Raw genomic sequence first — 24886 nt, forward strand, 5'->3', positions numbered from 1 at the left:
CTATCCCTGGCCTCTCCCCTGAATCCCAGACTTATAAATCCATTCCTCATAGCTACAGCCACGAGCAGCCCATGCTCGCCAAGGCCCACAAGCCCAGTGCACGGCTTCAGCTGTCCACACGACCTACAGGTGGTGCGGTCTCCTGTAACACTTGTCCTTTACATATAAACCTTGTGCCTCGTGATTCAACTGGAGGATGACTGTGGCTGTTTGATTACAGTGCTCTTTTCCTACTGAGTGGCATTTTCAAGTTGGCTGTACCCTTCTGTCTGTGTGTTCAAGTCTGGACACATTCTCCACCGGCACAGGGAAATCACAGCGCTGAGTCCTGCCGGGGACACACACCAGGAGGAAAGGCAGGCCTTTCCCCTGCAGTCACGCCTATCAGCATACCAGGCCATGCGGTAGGAAAGTCCTTTCCCCGAGGAACTGAGCCTTCAGCCATGGTAACTGAACCTCCTGGCAGAAGAGGCGTCCTCAGTGACAGAAAAGCTCGGTTAAAGCTTAGGTGAGCTGCTGGGACAAGACTTCACTCTGCTAGAACACGAGAGCGCCATTTGTGAAGAACCTATTATGAGTATTATGCTAAGTAAAGTACGCCAGTCAGAGAAAGACAAGTATCACATGATCTCACTTATATGTAGAATCTAATGAACAAAGTAAACTGATGAACAAAATAGATCCAGAGACATGGAAGTAGGAAACAGACTGATGAACCTCAGAGGAAAGGGGGTGGGGGCGGGATGAGATAAACCAAAGAACTTATATGCTTATATGGATAACCAATGGGCACAGACGTATGAAGAAGGCCTTGAGAGGGGGGCGTCCATGGAGGAAAAAGGAGGGGACATCTGTAATATTTTCAACAATAAATTTTAAAAAACACAAAAAGAACCTATTATGAGCCAAATCTTATGCTTATATTATCTTTAATCTTTACAACCCTGAAAGGTTAGAATGATTACCATTCTCTGGATGAAGTGACCCTCCCAGAGCAATGCCAGGGGTTTCTGCCTCCAGAGTCAAGTCAGCCCCTGCGGCGGGGTCTCCCATCTCAACCACCCAGTGTGGAGCCCCCCGACTTATCCAAGACTTTGTGATCCTGGTTGATGGGACCCTGCTCTGTGACAGGCCTGCCAGTCTGTTAGTGACGTCCCAGCGGACCTGAAATGAGTTCTTCCAAGGCCTCATCTAACCACCAGCCCTGGACTGCCCTGACCCTCTGGTCCACAGCTCCATCTTCCAGACCCACAGTTCTGCTGAGTGAGACCTGCATCCTGGCCCTGCCAGGACTGTCCTGGCTCCATGCAGGGGCCATTCTCAGAAGCTCCTTCTAACCCACAAGTGTGTCCCAATCACTTGAAGGCGCCTAAGTTCAGATGGACTTTTAATCCCCAAAGTAGAATTTTCTGGAGTGGTTTCTACTGAGGATTCATCTCTAGAGAAAGCTTCAAATAAAATACAAGCAAGATCCAAGGTGAAAACACTTTGGAGCTACACAGTTCATCATCATTTCTGGACTGCTTTTCATAGAGAAATCTGCTTCAAATTTCTGACTTTATGAATTTTTAAATTAAAATAAAATCTATATCCTAAGAAGTTTTGACCTTCACCATGAATTCCTTTCTGCATAGCCAGAAATTCAAAAGAATCAGATGCAGATATCCAGTAAGTAGTATCCGTGGGAGACTGACTCCAGAACCCTGCACCCATACCCAATCCGAGGATGCTCAAGCCGCTTATATAAAATAGCACAGTATTTGCATATAACCTATGCACATCCTCCCATACACTTTAAACCCTCTCTAGATTACTTATAATACTTAATATAAATGTATGTAAATAATTATACTGTATTATTTAGGGTATATGACAAGAATAAAAATCTGTACATGTTCAGTACAACCACAACCATGTAGGCCTACCTATACATCAGCAATGACCTTACTCTTTTTTATTTGATCTGTGGTTTGTTGAATCTGCAGATGCAGAACTCACAGATACGACAGGCCACCTGTGTATCCTGTGAGCACTGAGTGGTGGTATCCCCTTCGGCTCTGCACTGAAAGTTGCACACGGTCTGATTTCTTGGTTTCACTGATTAAATAATTCATATACTGAAGCACATTAAATCCAACTCTGTGAACCCCTGTCCCCCCAACCTGGCAAGTGGACTGTGTCTCCATAGACTACTCAAGAAAGAAGCAATACGTGTGAAAGATAATTGCTTTTAATTTTCTAAGTTTTCACTTAAGCAACATAATAAAGGCAGATTTATGTGACTTGATATGACATTTTTACAAAAACATTTCCCTCCAACTTCTGGTCAGCAGTATATAAATATTTACAATGGAAAAATAGGCAAGGAAAAAGGAAATCTTCATCATTCAAGTCAACTTCTTCCCAATGCTTATCAGAATTTTTAAAATAAAATACTTCATTAACTTTCTAGTCATCCATATTTACATACTGCTTCAGCTGATGGTTTCAAAAGAATCTTAGGTTTAAGGATGTTTTTGTTCCACATCACTCTTACTTTGTCCTACACTATTTAGCAGTTATCTGAAAGAGTCAATTAAATATAAAAAAATGTAAACTTTGAAGAGAAAAGAACAAAAATGGGTAAATGCACTAAGATATAAAGGTTCTTATAGAGGTTAATATTTTACAACACTAAGAAACAAAATAAAATGCTCTATATATCTTCTTAGTAAGGACATTTTGTTTAGATTTAATTTGATTATATTAACAAAAATTGCCTCTAAAGAGGATGTTAAAAAATACCAATGACATGACCATCTTAATTGATTCATATCCATGCCCAAATTTTCTCTGAAAGAAACTGATTTTTTTTTAAAAAGTGACAAATATAAATTATATCATGGAGAGCTTAAGAAGCCTCAACAAAGTGTGGTATCTTTTAAATATGAAAACTTTAAAAAATAAATGTGAAGAGTGCAAACCAGCCTATTTACTTTAGTGCTATTACAAATATTTTCAACTCCAATGTGTAACATGACTTTGATTCTACCAGACGCCATGCCATTGAAACACTGAAGTACTTGTGGGCAGGAATGGTGGGTGCCCGTAGCATGCCAGTTGCCTTGAGAATTTAAATGTGAACGTTATGTCAAACAATGTAATGATTAGCATTTTCAGTTCCCTGAGACGACAGGAAACACTTCAGGTGTGGGAACTGCGCCGCCCTCTGGTGCCCAGGGACACGCGGAGTCTTGGCTCTCTGGCTTTATAATGCTCATTAAAGTCCAACCTAAAACTAAGAAACCGGAGGCTTTCATCAGAACTGGTCATCAGCAACACCAAAAACTGCTGCACAATCCCCTAAAAAGAAACAAAAAGAGTAAAACATCATTTCAGAAAGGAACTACCCACCAAACAGGCACACACACACCCACTTTTCCCTTCCAAACACACACGCACGACGACACGGGGCGGTGAGAACTGCTCCAGGAACACCACGGTTTTACCCACCGAGCGAAGCCCGTGTTAGGAGGAGACGCCCATTTTCACAAATACAAATTAGCAACCAATAAATTTCATTAAAAAAGAACCTAACCAATAGACTTTTCCATTTTGCCCTAAGTTCTACAATAATCAAAACAGTAAAGCAACTGATGTCAAAACATCCTATTCTTTTTATCTTAAAAATTCATGTTACACTTTTCATCTTTCGTATGAGTCATAAAGGAGTAATATCACCACAAAGCCCTGCTGGGAAAACAAACTGAAATCATAAAAAATGGATACATGCTCCAAACCCTATTTTCAGGATCCCACCCTAAAGGGTGTGGCTGTATCACCTCCTTACCAAAGGGGCTCTGTAAAGATAATGCTATATGTCAGAGTTCACTCAGACTTTGACAAAATTACTGACTGCTTCTATTAGGGCTGAAGGAGTTACTTAATAATTACAAACTCCACTCCTGTCCGGTTCCACAGCCTGTGGCACAGCTAGCAGACGTGTATTTATCTGTTCAAGGTAAGTGCTTTTGTCTCCATACTTTCATGTTAGGAAGAGTTCTCATCTGCAGAGAAAAAGTCACTTAAACACCCCATACTCATCCTTCCCAGACTCTAACAGCGCTCACGCTCCCTCTCCTTGCTTCGGGAGAGCTGTTATACGCAGAGATCCGTCCACACTATACAAAGGTATTTCATATCTGAGCAAGCATACAGCATACGGTGTGAATATCACTGTCTCTAGACGATAGAAAATTTACATGAAAGTTCCTAAGGAAATGTCTAATCACTATGTTGTACACCTAAAACTAACAATATTTTATGTCAACTGTAACTGAAAAAATTATTTAAAAATATATAGGCAGTGACTTCTTGTTAAGTGATGAAAAATGATAATGTATGAAGCTCACTCTAAGGAAATCTGAGGAATCCTCTCTACATGCTTGAGTCTCTGGTGTTCATTCATAAGCAGTAAATGATGAGCGGCTGTTAATACCCTATCATTTCAGACCTACACAAAGAGAAAAGAAAAGGGCTTTTTTCTGTTAAGGAAAAGAAATTTGAATAGCAATGATTTACAGAGAAGATTAAGACTGTAAGTAAAACTAGGATTATACTGATTAAGACTACTTTTTAAAAAATATACTAACTCTATCAGGAAAATGTGTAACCATCACTGTTTCTTTTAGAAATAAGCACATGGACACATTGTTAAGTTACATACTACTCCTATCTTAACTAATGATATGGAACTAATCATTAGGTATCCATTTTTAAGAATTATGAATATATTCTATATGACAATATGAGGTCAAGAAGGCATTTCTCTCTTTTTTAAAATAATACTTTTTTTATTCTGTAACCACTCCATCCTCAGGAAATCACCTTAGTGTGCCCCACCATGGTCTTCTGTCAGTTCCTTTATTTATTTTTCTTTTTATTGTTAAAAGTATTATCGATGTCCTTCCTTTTTTTACCCCCATTGACCTCCTCCTCCCTGTTCCTACCCCCACCCCCTGCCTTCACCACACAATTGTCGGTGTCCATTGGTTATGCATATATACATATAAGTTCTTTGGTTTATCTCTTCCCGCCCCCATTCCCTCTGAGGTTTGTCAGTCTGTTCCCTACATCCATGTCTCTGGATCCATTTTGTTCATCAGGTTTTTAGTTCATAAGAGGGCATTTCATTATCAAAATACCTATCCAATAAAGATACTTCTGTACTGAACACAAACCAGTCATTATCACCATTTATGAAACAAGTTTTCAACAAAATGCAACAGCAGGCCAATATCAGAGTAATACCATTTGCAAAAGGGACACATTCCACCCTTAGATATGCTCAATAAAAATATAATGAAAGCTATGAAGGCCCCAGGAAGCACACCACGTGCCTCTGGTAGAGCCATGATGCTTCATTCTCAGTTTAGAACCACGTGACGATAATAGCACACAAAAACACAGTTTTTTGGTTTTGTTTTTTTTTATCCTCACCCAAGGACACTTTTGCATTTATCTTCAGATAGGGCGGTAGGGAGAGAGGGGGGAAGAGAGAGACAGAAACATCGACGTGAGAGAGACACATCAACTGGTTGCCACCCACACAACCCCAAACGGGGCCGGGGACAAACTGCAACTGAGGTACGTGCCCTTAGCGGGAACCAAACCCGGGACACTCTGGTCCGCGAGCTGATGCTCCAACTGCTGCTGTGCCAAACTGGTCAGGGCAAAAAAACACACAATTTTTTAGTTTGCTTTGCTTTCTAATTAGTTATTAGCAACTGAATAAAAAATTCTTCATGAAAATCTTTTCATCTGTATTTCCAACATGAAAATCACACTGAGAAACAGATGGAATCAGAAACCAAGCCCACAAAATAGAAACGATGGACCCTGTGGATCAGCTTCCCTCATCAGCAACTTCAGACCTGTTCTGGGAACTTAACCCCTGGCTGCCTTGGCAACTCAGCTCCACACACAAGCAGCTTCTTGCACTTATGATCCTGACATACTTGTGCACTTCTCTCCAGGTCACAATGAAGTCTGAGCTGCAGAGATGCACACTGGTCTTCCCTGAGCTGCCCCCACCACTGTTAACACCTGGCTGCACACAGCACTCAGACCAGAAACTGGGAAGGGTCACAGCCAAGGTTGGGAACCATTGTGGGTGCTACTCACAACAACTACACGGATTGAAATAATTCCTTTTTAATCATTTTGACAGCCAACTGTCAATTCCAGAAAATGAGCAATGAGATTTGGACAGCAGTTTGTTACTCTAATATGTACCTGGTAGAAATGCGTCAATATTCGCAACTGGGAACACATTTTTGGTATAGATTCTTGAAATTCTTGAATCCTCTTGTTCTCTTCCTCCTCCTCTGCTGCTGTAACTCCCCACCGGCCCTGAAGAGACAGAAGTGCCAAGTTAAATTAACATCTGGATCGAAGAAACTGTTCGAGTGGGCCTGCGAAGAAATATCAGGAGTGGGGGGTGGATGTTTTCTACGACCCTCTGTACTGCTAAGAACTTTTATGATAACTTTCTGATGCCAAATTGTTCTCCAGCTTACTTTTCTTCCAATTAGTAATGTACCTTGGCAATAGATCAGTACATATGAGTAAACATAGAACTCCCTCATTGTTTTAAATAACTATAGTATTACACTTAATGACATGTAACGATTTTGATAACTTGTCACAAGCAAGTCTTGTGCTATTACTAATGATGCTGTAATAAACAGTCTTGTGTCTTTCCATCATTTTGCATAGATATATATATATGTGTGTATATATATATATATATATTTTTTTTTTTTTTTAATTCCTCACCCGAGGATATTTTTCTACCCAGAACAGATAGAGTGGGAGGGGGAGAGAGAGAGAAGGAGAGAGAAACATCGATGTGATAGAGCCACACTGATGGGTTGCCTACTGCAAAACCTGACCAGGGCTGGGGACAAACTGTAACTGAGGTACGTACCCCTGACCAGAATCAAACCTGCCACTCATGGGTGCATGGGCCAATGCTCCAACCGCTGAGCCAAACCAGCCAGGGCCATTTTGCATATATTTTAAATACAGACAGTATACATAAAAGTGGAACCCAGATGGGTCAAAGACTGGCACCCCTTAAACCTTGCATTAACTCTTGACTTTAATGGGAATGCTTTTTACTGTTTCCCCTAAGCATGCTGTATGTTTTGGCACTGGAGATACATCCATCTACTTTATTTTTTAAATAATTTGATTGTTCTCAATCAATGGTGAATTTGACTAAATATCTTTTCAGCCAGCACAGAAAGAAATTATCACAGGAGTCTTTTCATCGACTGACACAGTGAATTTACATGAATAGATTTCCCAAACCGTGGCATTCCCGAAATAAACCCAGTCTTGGTAAATTATTCTTTTTAATATTCTATTCAATATTTCCCACTAATATTTTATGTAAGACTTTTTCCATCGATATTTATAATTCAGATTTGATCTTGCTTTTTTTCATTTGGTGTCAACTTCATAATGCTCCATGAACACTGTCTAGAGACTTTCCTTTCTACACCAGAATGATTTATAGAGCACGACAGCTCAGCACCGCTGACAGGTCTGGTAGGCTGTCTCAGGGCTGTCTGGCCTGTTCCTTTTTAGGTGACAGAGCCACTCAACAACTTTATATCTTGTCTAGTAGTTGTTCCGTTCAGAATTTGTTTTCTCTTCTCAGGTCAATTTTGGAAATCTCTAGAAAACCATTAATTTCCTTTAGGTATGTAGATTTATTTCAATGACACTGAGAGAATTGTAGCTGTTTTCTCACTTGTTCTTTGCATCTGTTTTCTCCTCCCATTACCTATTTAGTGAATCGCTTATTTTCTTTCCCTGCCAGTCCTGTGCCCCCAGAAAAAACAAGCTCTTGGATTTTATTCACCTCTTTTTACTGCTTTCTACTTCATTCTTGCTCTTGCCATTACTAAATATTTCCTCTGGCCTTCTTTAGGTTTATTTCACTGCTGCTTTACTAATGTCTTGAGTAGGGTGTTTAGTTTACTTACTGTCACTCTCTATTAACATAAGCACTGAGGATTACGGATTTCCATAACTATGCCATACTACTTGTTTATGTGCACTTGAGCTTCTGTGGTCTAAGAGAAACTGAATTATTCTTCTAATATGGATGTGTTCTTCTGGTATTTCCTGAGTTTTGTTTTATGAATACTGATACTGTAACTGTTTCGATCTTCACTGTGACTTGCACCTTTTGTCATTAGAAGGTATCCTTGGTCTTACTGCTTTTTGCCCAAAGTGCAACTTGCTTTCCTTAGAAGTATTTCACTTGCTTACTATGGCTTATCTGTTCTTTGCATCCTTTCTATGCCACTGTTCTGAGTTTCTCTTATATACCAGAACTTCCCAACTGTAGGTCTGCCCAGACAATGAGTCCTTCAGTCCTCTACCAAGTCACCCTTAGCAATGGGCCATCCAGTCCACTTACTCAGAGGGACCAGCCAAACACTATTACTGAGAATCCTTGTCTTTTATCAGGTGGGTTTAACCTAGTTACCTTTATTGATAGAATGGATAGGTCTGGTCTTAGTTCTGTCATATTTATAATGCTTTCTGATTTTCCTGAGGGTGGGAATATTTTATTATATGGTCTGTGTTTCTTCTGATAACCTGAAAGGTTTATATTTTTGTTCTAATGATTACCTTTATTACTAACTATACTTTCATAAAACGTATCACTTTCCTAACCTATTACTTTTAAATGGTAATTAACACCCTAACCTGAGCAATAATAGTTCGTATTCTCTTTCTGCCACTGGATTTTAGAAGATATTTTCATGTTTATATCTTTTAATATATGCCTGTTTTACTTGCTTTATAAGCTTCAAAAATCACCTTTTTATACGGAAATTACAAAACTTATACAACCTCCTATCTCTTCTACACCTGTCATCTTTTGTCTTTTATTAAACCAGCTTTTTTAAAATATACTATTTTATTCTAGTATAATACACTTTAAAAAGTTTAAGAATCCACCCAGCCAGTGTGGCTCAGTGGTTGAGCATCGACCCATGCACCAAGTTCGATTCCCAGTCAGGACACATGCCCAGGTTGTGGGCCAGGTCCCCAGTGGGAGGCATGCAGGAGGCAGCCAGTCGATATTCTCTCTCATCAATGTTTCTCTCTCTCTCTCCCTCTCCCTTCCTCTTTCTCTAAAAAATCAATAAAATAAAACTTAAAAATAAAAAGTATAGGGATCCTAAATGGACAGCATGATAAACTGTCACGAAGTTAATACACCCAGGCAGCACCATCCCAATGGAGAAACAGAACACAGCCAGTCCAGAAGACCCTCTTGCAGCCCCTAACATGACCACCACCTTCCCACCCGGAGGTAAAGATCAGGAGTGGGCCAAATTAGGTTTACAGCTGTGAGTATGCAAAACACAGGATTTATTCTTGTATTATTATTTATCAATTACTGTATTATTTTCCAAATGAACAACTGTAAACATACTTTTGCCCACGGCTGTAGCTCTGCGGAATGATACCTGATAGAGAATGCATTCCTGTTGAGTATATACTAAGAGTGAACATGCTGGGTCAGAGTTCCTAAATTCAGCTTTAGTCAACTGCCAAATGGATTCCGAAGTAGCTATACAACTTACCTCCACCAGCAGGAGCGGGCAGCTCTCGTTTGTCATATCCTCACTAACATTTGCTGTTGTCTATTTTAAAAATTTAATCATTCTGTTGCGGTGTAATGTATATCACTAGGGTTTTAAATCTTCACTTTCTTAATGTTATTGAGAGTAAGTATCCTTTTATAAATTTAAGGCCTACTTCCAATGGGGTTATCTTATTGATTTATAGAGCTCTTTATACATCTGGATAAACTGCCGCTTACATGTACGTAAATATCCTCTCCCATTCTATAAGCTTGCTTTTTTTCATGCCCTTAAGGGGTCTCTGATAAACAGACATTACTAATTGCAGCATAATGATTAATCTTTCATTTCTTTTATGTTACCTTCTGAAAGCTTTAGCATTTTACCTTTCATGTTGAGATTTACAACCTACCTCATAGTGGTTTCGTGTGTGCGTGTGTGTGCACATGTGTGAGTGTGAGTGTGAGGTAGGATCGAGGTATTTACCTAACACCATTTATTGCTTTTACACTCCCCACAGTTCTCAGTGCCACCTCTGTCAGGAATTAATGATCCCTAATTGTGTGGGGCTCTTTCTGGACTTTACCCTGCTCTACTGATTTGTCCTTCCTTGAGCCAACATCATTAATTACTGTAATTTTATTTTAAGTCTTGGGTATGCATGTATACTCAATTATAAATGTATATCCTCTAATTTTGTTGTTGTTCAGTATTATCTTTACTAGGCCTGATGAATTTCCACATAAGTAGTAGAATTAGCTTATCGTTTTCTACCAAAATAAATAAATAAATAAAAACCACAAAACTGTTGAGATCAGAACTGGGATTGCACTAAATCTACAATATGTATCAGTTCTCCAATCCATGCACATGACACATTTGGCTATTTATAAGAGTCCCTATAACATCACTCAGTGACGCGGTGGTCAGCAAGCTTTTTGTGTAAAGGGCCAGAGAGCGAGTGTTTCAGAGTTTGCAGGCCACATGGCCTTTGTTGCAATCACTCAACCCTACTGCTGCAGAACAAAAGCAGCCTCAAACAGTATGTAAATGAGCGGGCATGACTGTCCCAATAAAACAATCTACAGAAACAGATGGGAGACCAAATTTGGCCAGCAAACCTTAGGTTGCCAAGCCCTGCTTTATAGTTTTCTGTACAGAGATCTTGTATATATTTTATTACATTTTAATGTTCATTTAATGGCATTTATTTTAAAATTTCATTTTGTTTGTTGCTGATAGGAAAAAATACAATTTATTTTTGTAGGCATCTCTTGATTTTTACTTACTGACCTTGTCCTTCTACCTTGATAAATTGACTTATTAATTCTAGTAATTTATCTAAAGATTATTTTGGATTTCCTATGTCTACAACCATGACTTTTACAAAAAGAGAGAGAGAGAGCAAGCGACGAGCTTTCTTACTTTCATTTTGTATTCCTTTTTTTTTTTTAATCCTCACCCGAGGACAATTTTTGCATTTATCTTCAGATAGAACGGGAGGGAGAGAGGGAGGAAGAGAGAGAGAAACATCAACATGAGAGAGACACATTGAGTGGTTGCTACCCATACAACCCCAACCAGGGCCTGGGACAAACTGCAACCGAGGTATGTGCCCTTAGCAGGAACCGAACCCAGGCCTCTCTGGTCCATAGGCCGACGACGCTCTAACCGCTGAGCCAAACCGGCCAGGGTTCATTTTGTATTTCTTTTTCTTGGTTTACAACACTGGCTGGACCACCAGTGATACTGAGTAAAGTGGTGATAGCACCATGTCTCATTCCTACAACCAGGGAGACACTTCTAATACTGCACCATTAAGCATGCTTTGCTGTAGACTTTTCAGATGAACCTTTTATCAGATTTTACTTGTTATTAAATAATTTTCTCCATCTGCTCGGCCGGCATGGCTCAGTGGCTGAGCATCGACCCATGCACCAAGAAGTCGCTGGTTCGATTCCCAGTCAGGTTGTACGTGCCCAGGTTGTGGGCCCAATTCCCAGTACAGGGCATGCAGGAGGCGGCCAATCGATGTTCTCTCTCATCAATGTCTTTATCTCTCTCCCTCTCCCTTCCTCTCTCTCTAAAATCAATAAAGAAAAATTATTACACAACAACAACAACAAATTTAAATAATTTTCTCCATCAGTTCAAATGATTATAATTGTTCTCCTCTGATATGTCACAGCCTGGAGATATTCTGTTTGGGCTCCCACACCTGTGTTCATGACAGAGACTAGTGCCGAGCAGACAACAACAAGACCAACTTGTCCAAATGCTTTGTTTTGTAGATTTGACTTGGAAACCAGGTAACTATTTTACACTATAAAATTCAATTTTGCTTTGTAAAAAAAAAAGCTATCCCAAAAAATTAAAAGAAAAAAATGAAATCAGTTAATCTGTGCATTGAGTTGGTGGCATAACCTTATGGAAATAACTATTTCAAGAGGCATTGCAACATGGAATCTGATGTCCATACCTAGCGGACACACTGATCAGTAACTATACTGGTGCTAGGTTGTCAATGGTATCATCGGATGCTCATTCTGAGAGAGTTGTGTGTGTCTGGGGACAGAGGGTGGCATTAGTGTTGTCGGACAGCAAATAACTGAGTATGCTAATGGTAGATACCAAGATTTCCGATATATAAGATATAAAAAGAAAGAACACACTTTAATCGTAAATTAGAATTAAAAATATCATTATACATGTAGGAGTTCTGAGAAGAAAAACAGACACTGAGGGAACCCTTTGCCCAATGGCAACACACAAAAAAAGACAAAGAGCTGAGAGTGAAGCAGGCAGAACCATGTCCCACCAGACTCAGGATTTACTACACTCAGCAATCTCAGGATTCTGAAATCTTGTTATGAGTCTTCTAGCATAATCTCTTTAAAATGTCAGTGGGCCTTAGGTTTAAATGACTGCTTCATAAATTATTTTGCCTACTGAATTTAAGTAATTTCTCAGGAATAGTTTCGGCTTTTAGATGTTGTACTCTATCCCTAAGCATATCTGAGTAGAATATACTGAATAAACCTGACTTATTATGTAGATCTTGTTCCACTGTCTAGAGAGAGAAAATCGTCAACCCCCAGGCAATTGGCTGCCATGCTATAATCAGAGTGTGAAAATCCTAAAGACTGATGTTTGTAGATTGACATAGTTAAGTAATTCTCCAGAAGGGCAAATTCTCTGGAGCATGGGGGCAGTTTTAAAAATCACAGTAGTGGCTAGCATTTACTGAATACTTACAAAATGCTAAATAACTGACATATATTACCACATGTAAATAAGTAACTCACTCCTACTTTACAAAAAGGAAACGATGTCTTGGAGGAGGCAAGTCACCACAAGGCACAGAGCCAGTGGGGTGGAGTTGGGGTTGAACTGCGGTCTGTCTGGCAGTTAGGCAAGCCTCTCTGTGTGCAAACTGACACTTCACAGCCACCAACAGCCACGCCTGGCAAAACCAATGAAGCATGCACTCCTGATTCTGAAATATCCAGAAGAAACTTTCAACTTGTGCTCTCAGTTGTAAATGGTTCAAGCAAGCTAAACATGATCTATCAGTAATGTTAAGGGAACAAACATTCAAAAACCAAACTAATTAAAATGTATTAACTGAAAGAATTGTCTGTCACCATCCCAAGAAGAAGCACCTTAAAAAAGTAAAAAATTTACAAATTACATAAAATACAAGAAACCTCATAAACAGCCAAACTTGCTCAATAAATCTTCCTAATTCAAGGCCACAGGTGACATAAAGTACTTTAGTGAGGTCACTGAAAATAGCCACAAGTGCAGAAATCTGGTTCCCATGTTTCTACGTAGCCAGCAGCTTCAAACAGTAAAGCAATGTGGAGCCGGCAGCACTGTGAGAGATCAGCATCTCGACACTGCTTAATAATGAGAAGTGGCAAGAGCTTTGTGACTCTTGTGAAAAGTGTTTATTTTCTTAAAACATAATGGTAGTGATAGTGACCACTCCCTTTAAAACAGCTCTTCCTCAGGACTCCAAATGTAGGTGTGAGCATGGTCTCAGCTTTAGGAATATCTCAGCATGAAACTAACTATTGGTTGTATTTGTGATTAAAACGGTAAAATGCTCGTTATTTAAATTGATAAATCCACTAGTATAAAACCTCACCTCAGTTTCACGCTGTTTCTTTTTCTCTTCAAACTGTAATCGTCTCTGCAGTTCTTCCAGGGCAGCTCTATATATTGCATCTTGAGTATTCTGAAGTTCAATGATCTGATCAAACACCGCTCTAAGCTGGTTTAAAAGTGCCTGAAAAGATACGACATTTTTAATGAATACAACCCCAACATACTAAGTTTTTCAAATAAAATATTGATAATTAGTAATAAGATACTATAAAACAAGGTACCAACTCACATTCTCAAAATGCTCATTAGTTGTTCATTCATTCATTATCAAACATTTACTACACACCTACTATACAGAAACACTATACAGGTCCTGGAAAACCCCATAATTCTGTATCACCAGGGCAACACCAGTATGACAAACCCCAAGCTCTCTACGCAAATTACCTCCAATCCTCACAAAACCTTACAAACTCAAAGTGCTGCCCCAAGTTTCAAAAGTAGTAGTAAGTCGGGAGGTGCACTATACCACAGTTCAGAAAGGAAAGGAAAGGAATGGAAAAGTTTTTTGTATGTCTTAGTTTGGTTTGGTGATTCATAGCAAAACCACACATCGGGACTATAAGAAAGAAAATTCTTAATAAAATATATTTTTTTAAAATGCAGCAAGGTTGCCTGGCTGGTGTGGCTCAGTGGTTGAACATCAACCCATGCACCAAGAGGTCACTGGTTCGATGCCCAGTTGGGGCACATGCCCAGGTTGTGGGCCAAATCCCCAGTGGGGGGCATGCAGGAGGCAGCCAACTGATGTTCTCTCTCATCAATGTTTCTATCTCTCCCTTTCCCTTCCTCTCTCTCTAAAAATAATAAAGAATAAATATCAAGAAAAATAAATAATTTAAATGCAGCAAGGTTTTTAAAAAATGAGCATCCTAGCCCTGGCCGGTTTGGCTCAGCGGTTAGAGCGTCGGCCTGCGGACCAGAGTCCCAGGTTTGGTTCCCGCTAAGGGCACGTACCTCAGTTGCAGTTTGTTCCCAGCCCCAGATGAGGTCGTGTGGGTGGCAACCAGTAGATGTCTCTCTCACATCGATGTTTCTCTCTCTCTCTTCCCCCTCTCTTCCCCTCACTCTATCTGAAGATAAATGAAAAAATGTCCTCGGATGAGGATTAAAAAAAAAAATGGGTATTCTATTTTATACCAGGAATGAAATGACTGTTGACCATTGGGGGTGCGGAGGGGTACTCTAAATGTTCTGAAAATATGTCAGTGCCTCGGTACACTCTCTAGTTCATTCGTTCTTCAGTACACAGCTATCATACTTCAGTCTTTCTCCTAGGGCATGGGAAGAAGGAAACAATGATATCTACAGCACAAATTCATTTATGTAAATAAAAAATATATCCATGCAAAATAGCCAAGGCCATATAGCAAACACACTGAAACAAGTCCCTATGGTCGGGCAGGGTCATCGGGGACACAGCCAACTCGAGAGCTTGTTCGAGGACTGACGAAAACAATGCACCACAGCCTACGAGGGTTCACTCTATCCTCTGCAGCCTCACATTCTTTTTCTAACCATTAACAATTTGAGGAGGGGAGAGATCATTTCAATAGTGCAGCGGGGGAAATCGTGTGAAAATTTAACATCCATTCATGATTTATATAAAACATCTAAACAAACTAGGACCTTAATTGGATAAAAGTCCTATCAGATGTCTTGGCAGATATATCACTGTCAATGGTGAAACAATAAAACATGTCTTTAATGTCAGCAATGACACAGAGTCCCACTGGTGCTCCTAGCGACCTAAGCTAATACCCTGAGGCAAGAAAAAATATCAAGAGGCACACCCTGTACAAAGAAACAAAACAGGTTTTCTTTTAATAAAACAGGATCTAAGAGGATCCAGAAAATAATGGAATAAAAAAAATGGATAAAATATGAAAGTAAAGAATAGCATTCCTATAGAGCAGCCAAATTCCATAAACATAGTAATAATTCAACAAAAGATGTGCAAGATGTTTATGGGAGAAAAATGATATGACTTTATTGAGAAGCATAAAAGAAACCTAGAAAACTCGAGAGGTCATTCACGGATGACAAGATACAATAAAGCTTGGACTTACTCTGCTGTTGAAAACGATTTTAGAGTTAGAGAAGACATTTGCAAAACCATCCCCAGCACCATCATAGATGGATGTGGGCTCTACCCTGCTACAACATTTCCCTTTGTGAAGCAACAGTAATTCTTGGGTTCAAATTTCATTTACTAACAGATGAGCTAATGTCTGAAGCTTAAGTAAAACAAAACTGAAATTAGCATTTGCTAAATAATTTACAGAACCTAATAAAAGAGAACTCAGACACTAAAAAATGGACAGTTCATGTTCTTGGTAATTTACTACAATGTACTTGTGGGAAACGCAACCATGCGGACTTGACTGGGTTGATAGAAGGACCCGACCATGTACCACTGCTCTTCTGGTTAGGCAACTCTGAGGTAAACGCTGTGCTTATCTTAAAAGTTTTTGTTCTTTTGGAGGGATCATATTTTATTTTTTAAAAAGGCAAAACAAAAGATGAAGATGGTATACTATTTTGTTTTTTAAATCCTCACCTGAGGATATTTTTCCATTTATCTTCAGATAGAATGGGGGGGAGGGAAGGAGAAACATCAATGTGAGAGAGAGAAACATTGATTGGCTGCCTCCCGCACGACCCCGACTAGGGCCAGGGACTGAACCACAACCGAGGTACGTGCCCTTGACCAGAATTGAACCCATGACTCTTTGGTTTGCGGGCCGACACTCAACCGCTGAGCCAAAATGGCCAGCACTCTGTTTTCAATAATGAGTTATTTCCTCTAATTCATTTCTTTATTGTAGTGAAATAAAAATGTATTATATTTGAGAGCAATTAATTAATCTGTGAGGGAGTTTACTGCTGTTTAGTTCAAACTAAGGGTGCAATGTGGGCTTCTATTAAAATTGTTCATACAGGATAACTGCAAAGTGTGTTCTGTGGTGGTATCAGTTTGCAACAATTTACTGTGTGACTCAGGATTCTTGAGAATGCACAAAGAAAAATTACCCAACTGTATACACACACCTGCAACTGTGCATGTACAAAAGTCTTGTTTTTCTTAATAAGTGATATAATAAAAATATACTTAGTTTATGTCAATAACAAACCGTTTTAATGTCTTACAGAGGAGTTGGCAAAAGTAAGTTTACAGTTTTGAGTATACGAAAGAGTTTAGTCTTGTATTATTTATTAATTATTGTATTATTTATTTGTATTACAGCTGTAAACCTACTTTTGCCCACCACTGTATATTGGGTTTCTTAAAAAAGAAAAATTCTTTAGTAATTATTTTAAACGAACCATCAAATTAAAAGTAAAACCATCATCTAGGGGGAATTTCAGAAATGATTATTAAGCCTTCAGCACAATAACTCCTTCAGTGAAATTAGTCAGGACCAACTCACATGTAAACATTCCATTATCACAAGAAAATAATGTTATAGGCAAAAATATTTTCTCCCTTGCATTCTGTTCAGATCAGTGGAAATGTTCTACAGGCAAGAAGTGTGACTATTTAACTTGTTTCATTAAGAATATTCATATATGTAAGTTGATTAAAACTGTAATGTTATCATTTACCACAGTTAGATTTGGTTTGAGTGTGGATATAATCCTAGTTCACGTTTTCTGAAAAGCATTACATCTAACAATCTCTACAAAATATACACACACAAGATGATTTTTAATCATTTAAAAACAGTAACAACTAACACTTATGTGCCAGGTACTATGATGAACAGTTTTAAGTAAATTACATAATTTAATTCTCACAAATCTGTGGAACAGAGACAAGTGTGCCCTTTTCAAACATGAGAACACTGGGGTCAAAAGCTGCAAAGTGGGACGGGGACCTCAGGCCACGTGCCCGTAGAGCCCCTGTGCTGTCTGACCAGGACACCCAGGACACACGTGACAGTGAATGCCTTGAGTCCAGGGATAATGTCCTTTCTGTTGCTACACTGACCCATCCAATAGTGTGTGAGGATGCTCATCTACATCCACTGAAAACAAATGTGTCAACAGTAGTAACGGGCTAAAAGGTTCGAGATGTGCATTTCTTAAATTACTAATCACATTCAAAGTATTTTAAATTACATTTATGTCATTATTTCAATACATTTATAAAAACATTCTACATAGAAGCATCTTTGACCTGAGCAATTTTCTTACACATATGGTCAATAATTCTTTATCAAAATATCTGTTTTCCCAGCCATAGTTGGCTAGCCCAGATACACTAAAAATTTAGACAAAATGAAAGCCCTTTCAAACAGTGTGTTTCCCATACAAGGACCCTTGAAGAGAGTGGAGGTTTAGTAGGAAGCAGCCCTCTGCAAGCTTGAAATTTCTTTGAAGTTGCACATTTAATGTCAAATGCACTTGAAAATTTGCCTCCTATTTCACACTGTATTTGTTCAAGTGTAAGCAAAGTGTTCCTTGTTTTCCCACATCTAAAACCAAAACTCCTGGAAGACTCGCCACACGAAACATACAACCTTCAGAACAGGGATCTCAGGGAAAGGAATGACGGCGAAAAACGGGGGGCCCTGGAAACTCGTAGGGTTTCTCTATGCAAACAGCCTCTTTTCTAACTCATGGAGCCAGATGCTGACTTCCTGAAGGCAAACAGAGAAGACTTATCCCAGCCTAAGGAAGTGAGCACGCAGTCTGGGGGGCCCTGCGTTCTCTCAGATCTTCCGGACTTTAAGACAGGTTATTGTTTGTTTTTTTCACATGACTTGGTGGGTTTATTTTGTTCAGATATTATCCCTCCACAAATCAAAGCCATCGCGCATGATTATTTTACCTTTTGAACAACCACAAGAGGATGTTATTACACCTAGGAAATAAATGGGCATTTTCACATCCACTTTAGAGCACATTATTTCAGCACTATTGTTCCAATTCTGTTCAGAAACAGTGTACCTGGAACATTAAACTATTAATAAAATTGTCTTAGTCACTACTAATGTGAGCATCAGGCAATTTCTAAGATTCTCCATTTGACAGGAACCCAAGAAAAGGAGACTACGACTGTGTGTTTCTTGTTCCTAAGCCACACATGAGCCTTACTCTGGAGTCAGTGTCCAGCAGACACCGGGAGATGATAGTATCCAGGAACACCTCGTGTGCTGCAATGATGTGGTCCAAATCTTGGGCCTGCTGTACTTTGTTCCAAAGTTCATCCCAAGAACATTCAAGCACCTATGAAACAACAATGCAAAACTTAGGGATAAGGCTGTGTTCTTCCTGGTATAGTATCTTTCATAAATAACAACATACAAAGTCTTAAGACATGACTTAAACTAAAATCAAAGAATGATTTGAAGGTACCTCAAACGTAATATAATACTGCATTTGATGAATGAAATGGACCATCTCAGATGCCAGAATGTGACAGTGATGCAGCACCCCGGAGAACTCTGCAAGAGAGTCAAAGAACTGATGTTAGACACCACAGGGACACGCATGAAAGACCAACACCATGCTCTCCCTCCTGCACATCTGTAATACGTCTTAAAAAAAAAGAATCACAAACTTTTAACTCCTGACCCTAAGAACAAGAAACAACCCTTTCACAATCAATTTCTATGCTATTCAAGCTATAAAAGGATTTAGCTATCTAATCAAGTAGCACTATAATACTTCACAAAATATAGCAACCTTATTAAAAAAACAGCATAAAACAAAATAATTGTATTTAAAAATTAAATAGAAATTATAATAATGCAATTATCTTGAATAAATGTAAGCTCAATTTTATGGCTTCTTCACAATTAGTCTGACTACTGTGTATGAAATATTTACTATTCCCTAGCTATTTGGAGACAAAAGTGACATTTCCTTAAGGACCTGAATGTGACCTTGTCACCTGAGAGAAACATGAACCTTGGAGGGAGGAGAGCCTGAGCCGACTCTGCTTCTATTCTTTACAAGATTATAAAACCATCAAAAGGCTTGAAGGTCACACGGAGCAGCTGTTCTCAGCTCTCACTTCTAATTTTTTGTTCAAAGTCTCTACCAGGGTATGATGGGACACTATTGTACATGAGGGTTCAATCAGAGATGGGCCCATCAGAGGAAGGACTACAAAGAGATGTAATATGGGCCAAACTTGACGTATTCTTCTTATGGCTCCAAATGCCTTTAATTAGCTACCCAGATAATTTGTTGCCACATACAGTTATTTGAAAAATCATTCTTGTCCCTTCTGAAGAGAGTAATGTGGAAGTAAAATATACAAACAGGTGTGAAAAAAGTAACAGTCATGATATATTCTTTAAAAAATACTCCTTTCTGCAAGTTAAGTAAGTGGCACTGTGGGGATCTTGCTGGCCGGGTTTAACATGCACCATTTGCCAGTGAAGAAACAGCACAGCCCTCAGAAGCCCAGCACATGCTCCATGTATACCTGATGCCTTCCACACCACTACAAATCTGTAATCCACGCACATGGTAAATATCCTTCTAAAGAACAGGTTCTAAGTTTCACATTTCATTTGTAAGCCTAGAATGAAGAAGGTACTTTTTTTTTTTTTTACTAAAACTATCAAATGGGGCTAAGATTTCTAGTCTAATACTCAGCCTATTTAACCAAAATTACTTTTCAATGTAAAGAGCATAATAAAATGCTGTTTTAAGTGATATTCATCCATACTACGGTTTAAGTAACCTTCTCAGGGAAGTAACTACCATTTACTACCATTTCTATAGAAACTACCATTTCTACTCTGGGTTTTAACGCAGAGCTGGGAAGACAGAACTGGACCCTCCCCCTGGAACCAGGCAGACTTACCGGGAGCACTGTCTGTTCTAGTTAAAACATTCCATAAGCATACAGGAGTGCACAACACATGCTGGCCCTCAAGATCTTTCTAAGGTGCGATTTGATTTCTTTGTAGTGTGACGAACAAAGTTATGTAAGTCTAGATATTATTTATGAACTTTTTTTTTCATGTTCTTTTTTTTTTTAATCCTCACCGGAGGACATTTTTCCTTTTTTTTCTTTTTGTTCAGGTAGAGTGGGAGGGAGAGAGAGGAACAGAGAGAGAGAGAAACATCGATGTGATGGAACACATCGAGTGGCTGCCACCTGCACAACCGACCAGGGCCGGGGAAAAACTGCAACCGAGGTACGCGCCCTTAGCGGGAACCGAACCCGGGTCTCTCCGGACCGCAGGCCGACGCTCTAACCGCTGAGCCAAACCGGCCAGGGCTCATGTTCTTAATTTTATCACAGAATTCTGGTGGACCTTTTCATAGGGAAACAAACTGAGTAATAACTTTACAGATCAAACATAATGACACTCAGGTCTCACTGAGATATCCAGTGTCTCTGAGTCTACCCTCTAGTGCACTCAATACTTCCTAAAATGCACTGCTTTGCCAGTAGTCACAGTGAACACTATCAACTTATTTTCCAGCCTTATGAACAACTATACAATTTACACTTATCTATCGTGACATTTTTCTACCAGAAGTTTAACATCACTGACAAAACTGTAGATTTCTTCATATACCTGACAGATGATTTATGAAAATGTTAACTAGACAACTCTCAATACTATCTCTGGGTGACCCTATATTTACTCCAGAAGCATAAAAAATGTTTTGTGGCTACTTTCCACCATCTAGGTTCAAGTCAATTTCCTTGGTTCAATACATAGTGAAAGTAGCTCAATTCCATAAAAACTCAAGTCTTTATTGTTCCTTTTAGTCTCTATTTCTTGGAATCTCCTATAGAGTTTTTCAAAGGAGGTACACCAAAAATCAAACCAGCACTACTCAGATATTTAATGCTTTGGTTTTTAGAAGCAGGTTGTACATTTTTGCTAATATTTTTTACATTTGATTTCTGAGCTCTTTTGCAAATCAGGAATTTTTTTTCTGCCATTAAGACAGTTTGGTAAATAGACATGAGTGATTAATTCATTAATTCTGTTTATAATCTCTGATTTACTTGAGTGTACAGTTTCTCCACTACTGATTAATCTTTTAGAGTCTTTAATGTCACCCACATTTGGAAATGAAAATGCAACTGAATGACCATAAAACAAAATTATTTACCAAAAAAATCAAAATTATTTACCAAAAAATCATCATGTAATGTTGGTGTCGATCTAAAACTCATGGCATTCAATCTCAGCTAATTCTCCATGGTGTGGAGAAACCTTTCTTTTCTCTCCCTACCCTAAAGCAGTGTTTCAGCTTTCACTGCCCTGAGCTCTATGATCCACCACCTTCTCTCCATTCTCCCTCCTAGGCCATGAGGAAAAGCAGCCATCTGGTGGGACCCCTCCATCCCCCGGCCACCAAGCCCACACGCATCAACAGCAGCATGTCAAAGCTAATCCCAGCCCCATCTCTGCTCTCAAAGCCCTCTTCTTCTCTTCCTCTCCCTCTAAGATTCATCACCCTCTACTTCCCTCTTTCCATCAGCATTTAAAACTACCCTTAAACAAACAAAACACTGTAGCCATGAGCTTTTGTGTGCAAGAATGCCCACTGTCTCCCCTTCCTCACCCCCACTACCCTCTCACTGCAGAGTGAACACGCTGACCAGCCCTAGCCAAAGTCACCCTCAAATGACACTTAGGACAGTTTCAGCCTTAGCTGATTCCTTGTAGCTGTGGACACATTTCATCTTCCCTCTTCCTTGAAATTATTCTCTTCTTGGTTTCAGAGAAACTACATTCCTCCAGTCCTCTGCCCACCTTCCTGGTTGCTCCTCCTCATCTCCCTTAGGATGTCCTGTTCCACTTTTCAACTCCAAGACCTTTTCTCTTCTTGCTCTATTTCTAGGCAGCCTCATTAATTCCTTGGCTTCAAGTATCATCTAAGTTAATTACATCTACAGTCTTTATCTCTAGTTTGGATCTGTCTTGGGCTCATATATCCTTAAAAAACTCAAAAACATCTTAAATTAATGTATCTGAAATGGAAGCATTAGCCCTAAACATGCCCCTCCTCCAGCACCCCGGCCTGATGAATGACACCACCGCGCACCAGCTCCAGTGGGAGGCCCAGGCTTCCACCCTCCTTCTCATCTCTGCACAGTGAAGCACAAAGTCCTGCCTCCACATCTCCCTCAAACCCACCCACGCTCCCCAACCCCGGAGCTGCTATGCCACCAAGGCCAACACCATCCCTCCTACAGTATCACAACTGAGTGTCTGCTGATCTCTACATTCACCCTGCAGATCCAATTTTTTCAGTGATGCCAGACGAGGTTTGCATGTCAGGCCTCAGTAAAAACCCTTCAATAGCTCCCACAGGCATTAAAGTCAAACTAACAGCCTTCAAGCTCCCTGCTTAGCTTGCTCTCCGACCCATCTTCCTCACCCTTCTGAAAATGCTACTCTGACAGGTCGCTGCCCTATTCCCCACTTCCACACTCTCCTTGACTACACGTACTCCTTTCTAGATGCCAACTTGACTGTCACTGCTGCTGGGAAGCCCGCTTTATCCTGCTTACATCTGTCACACGGCTGCTTCTTACATTCCTGTAGCATCTGGTCTTTCCCAAGTCAGACAACTGACCAGAGTGTTTTATGGGCTCTTGTTTAAATATACATCTTGCCCTAATAGGCAATACATTTCTTGACCACAGGCACCTTGTTTATCATACCGTCACTGGATGCCAAGAACAGAAGCACAAAACAAGCCCTCAATTACTGAATGAGTGACTTTGATCCTCAAAATCAAAGCAGATAGTCTGCATTCATCTATGTCTTGATTAAATTCACATCATTTTCTAAAGGTTTCCATGAGGAAGGCACATTTAAAAACAATGTTAAAATATGTGTTCTTTGCCCAGTCAGTGTGGCTCAGTGGACTGAGTGCCGCCCCATGGGCTGAGAGTCACAGTCAGATTCCCGGTCAGGGCACATGCCCAGGTTTCAGACTCAATCCCCAGTAGGGGGCTTGCAGGAGGCAGCTGATCGATGTTTTGCTCTGATATCGATGTTTCTGTCTCTCTCTCCCTTCCTCTCTCTCTTAAAAAAAAAAAAAAAATCAATAAAAAACATATTTTAGAAACATAAATGAATAAATAAAATATATGTTCTTTTCTTTTATAGTCTTAAAGTACTACCAAATAGTGTTTTCTTTCTTGAAAAATCATCTTCCCTTTTATCTAAAATGAGTCCAGCATCTTAATGGCACTCTCCTAAAATCAAGCCTCTGAGAAAAAAGAGACCTGTGGCTGCTGCTATGAGGACACTGCTTGTTGAAAAGAAATCTGATAAAATCATCCACATAATAAAAATCTGAAATCCCTGTGACACTACAATTCTTTCTCTTCCCCATGCGAGAAATCAAACAATATATGCTGTATTTTGAAATTTCTCACTACGAACTCAATTCGTAAGCAGATTAAATTCACAAGGTATAATTTGGTCCTTTAACTCCTAAAAAAAATACAACTTAACAACTTACACCTGAAACACCACTTCTCTTTATCTAGTACCCTGACAATACATTTAAAACAAAGTTCAAATATTAGTACTTGTGTTTGTATAGTTGACCCACAAATAACAATATAATTCTAAGAATGCCAAAAGCAAAGCAACATCTGCACTGAGGTCCAATAAATACATAAACATAGTACCTCTCCCACTAGGCTAACTTAACAGTAGACAGTTTTATATACAATAAGAATGACCATTCTTTTCTTTAGTTTAAGATCTAAGTATTAAATTCATTTATAATTCTTTACTGCCCTCTAAAGGTTGTTGAAAGAACTTCAACTTTGATTTAAAAACACAAATGGCTCTTAAAGGACTTGACCATGTGGTTTCAGCATCTTCAGACAGAAGCACTTGCTCATGTGGAGATGCACCATAAACAGTGTTGAGTGTTGTTAAATATTATTAAAGCTTCTTGTTTTAAAATACCCTAAAACATTTTCTTCACAATTTCATAATCACTTCCTTCAACCTGTATTTATAACTGATGTGACCGTATTTAAAAAGTGACTTCATCAAATTACTCATCTGATTTATTTCCCAAGTCTAAGGTTTCAGAGGATGCTGGAG

At 39.3% G+C, this 24886-nt stretch overlaps 1 protein-coding gene across 2 annotated transcripts in view; it reads right to left on the bottom strand.

Annotated features, from left to right (window-relative positions):
- Positions 1-2935: 2935 nt before the first annotated feature.
- The window catches only part of TUBGCP3 (tubulin gamma complex associated protein 3), a 92852-nt gene continuing 70901 nt past the window's right edge, over positions 2936-24886 (bottom strand). The window contains exons 18-22 of one of the 2 annotated variants that reach the window (XM_036249855.1): positions 19185-19273; positions 18924-19055; positions 13804-13944; positions 6274-6390; positions 2936-3342 (exon numbers count right to left, since the gene is read on the bottom strand). In XM_036249855.1, the coding sequence (XP_036105748.1) occupies positions 3184-3342; positions 6274-6390; positions 13804-13944; positions 18924-19055; positions 19185-19273 (638 nt within the window). In that variant the 3' untranslated portion in view covers positions 2936-3183. Of the gene's footprint in view, positions 3343-6273; positions 6391-13803; positions 13945-18923; positions 19056-19184; positions 19274-24886 lie in introns of those variants that run through there. The other variant, XM_036249857.1, reaches the window with a different exon arrangement.

Source organism: Molossus molossus, unplaced genomic scaffold (assembly GCF_014108415.1).
Source record: "Molossus molossus isolate mMolMol1 unplaced genomic scaffold, mMolMol1.p scaffold_m16_p_9, whole genome shotgun sequence".
NCBI lineage: Eukaryota > Metazoa > Chordata > Mammalia > Chiroptera > Molossidae > Molossus > Molossus molossus.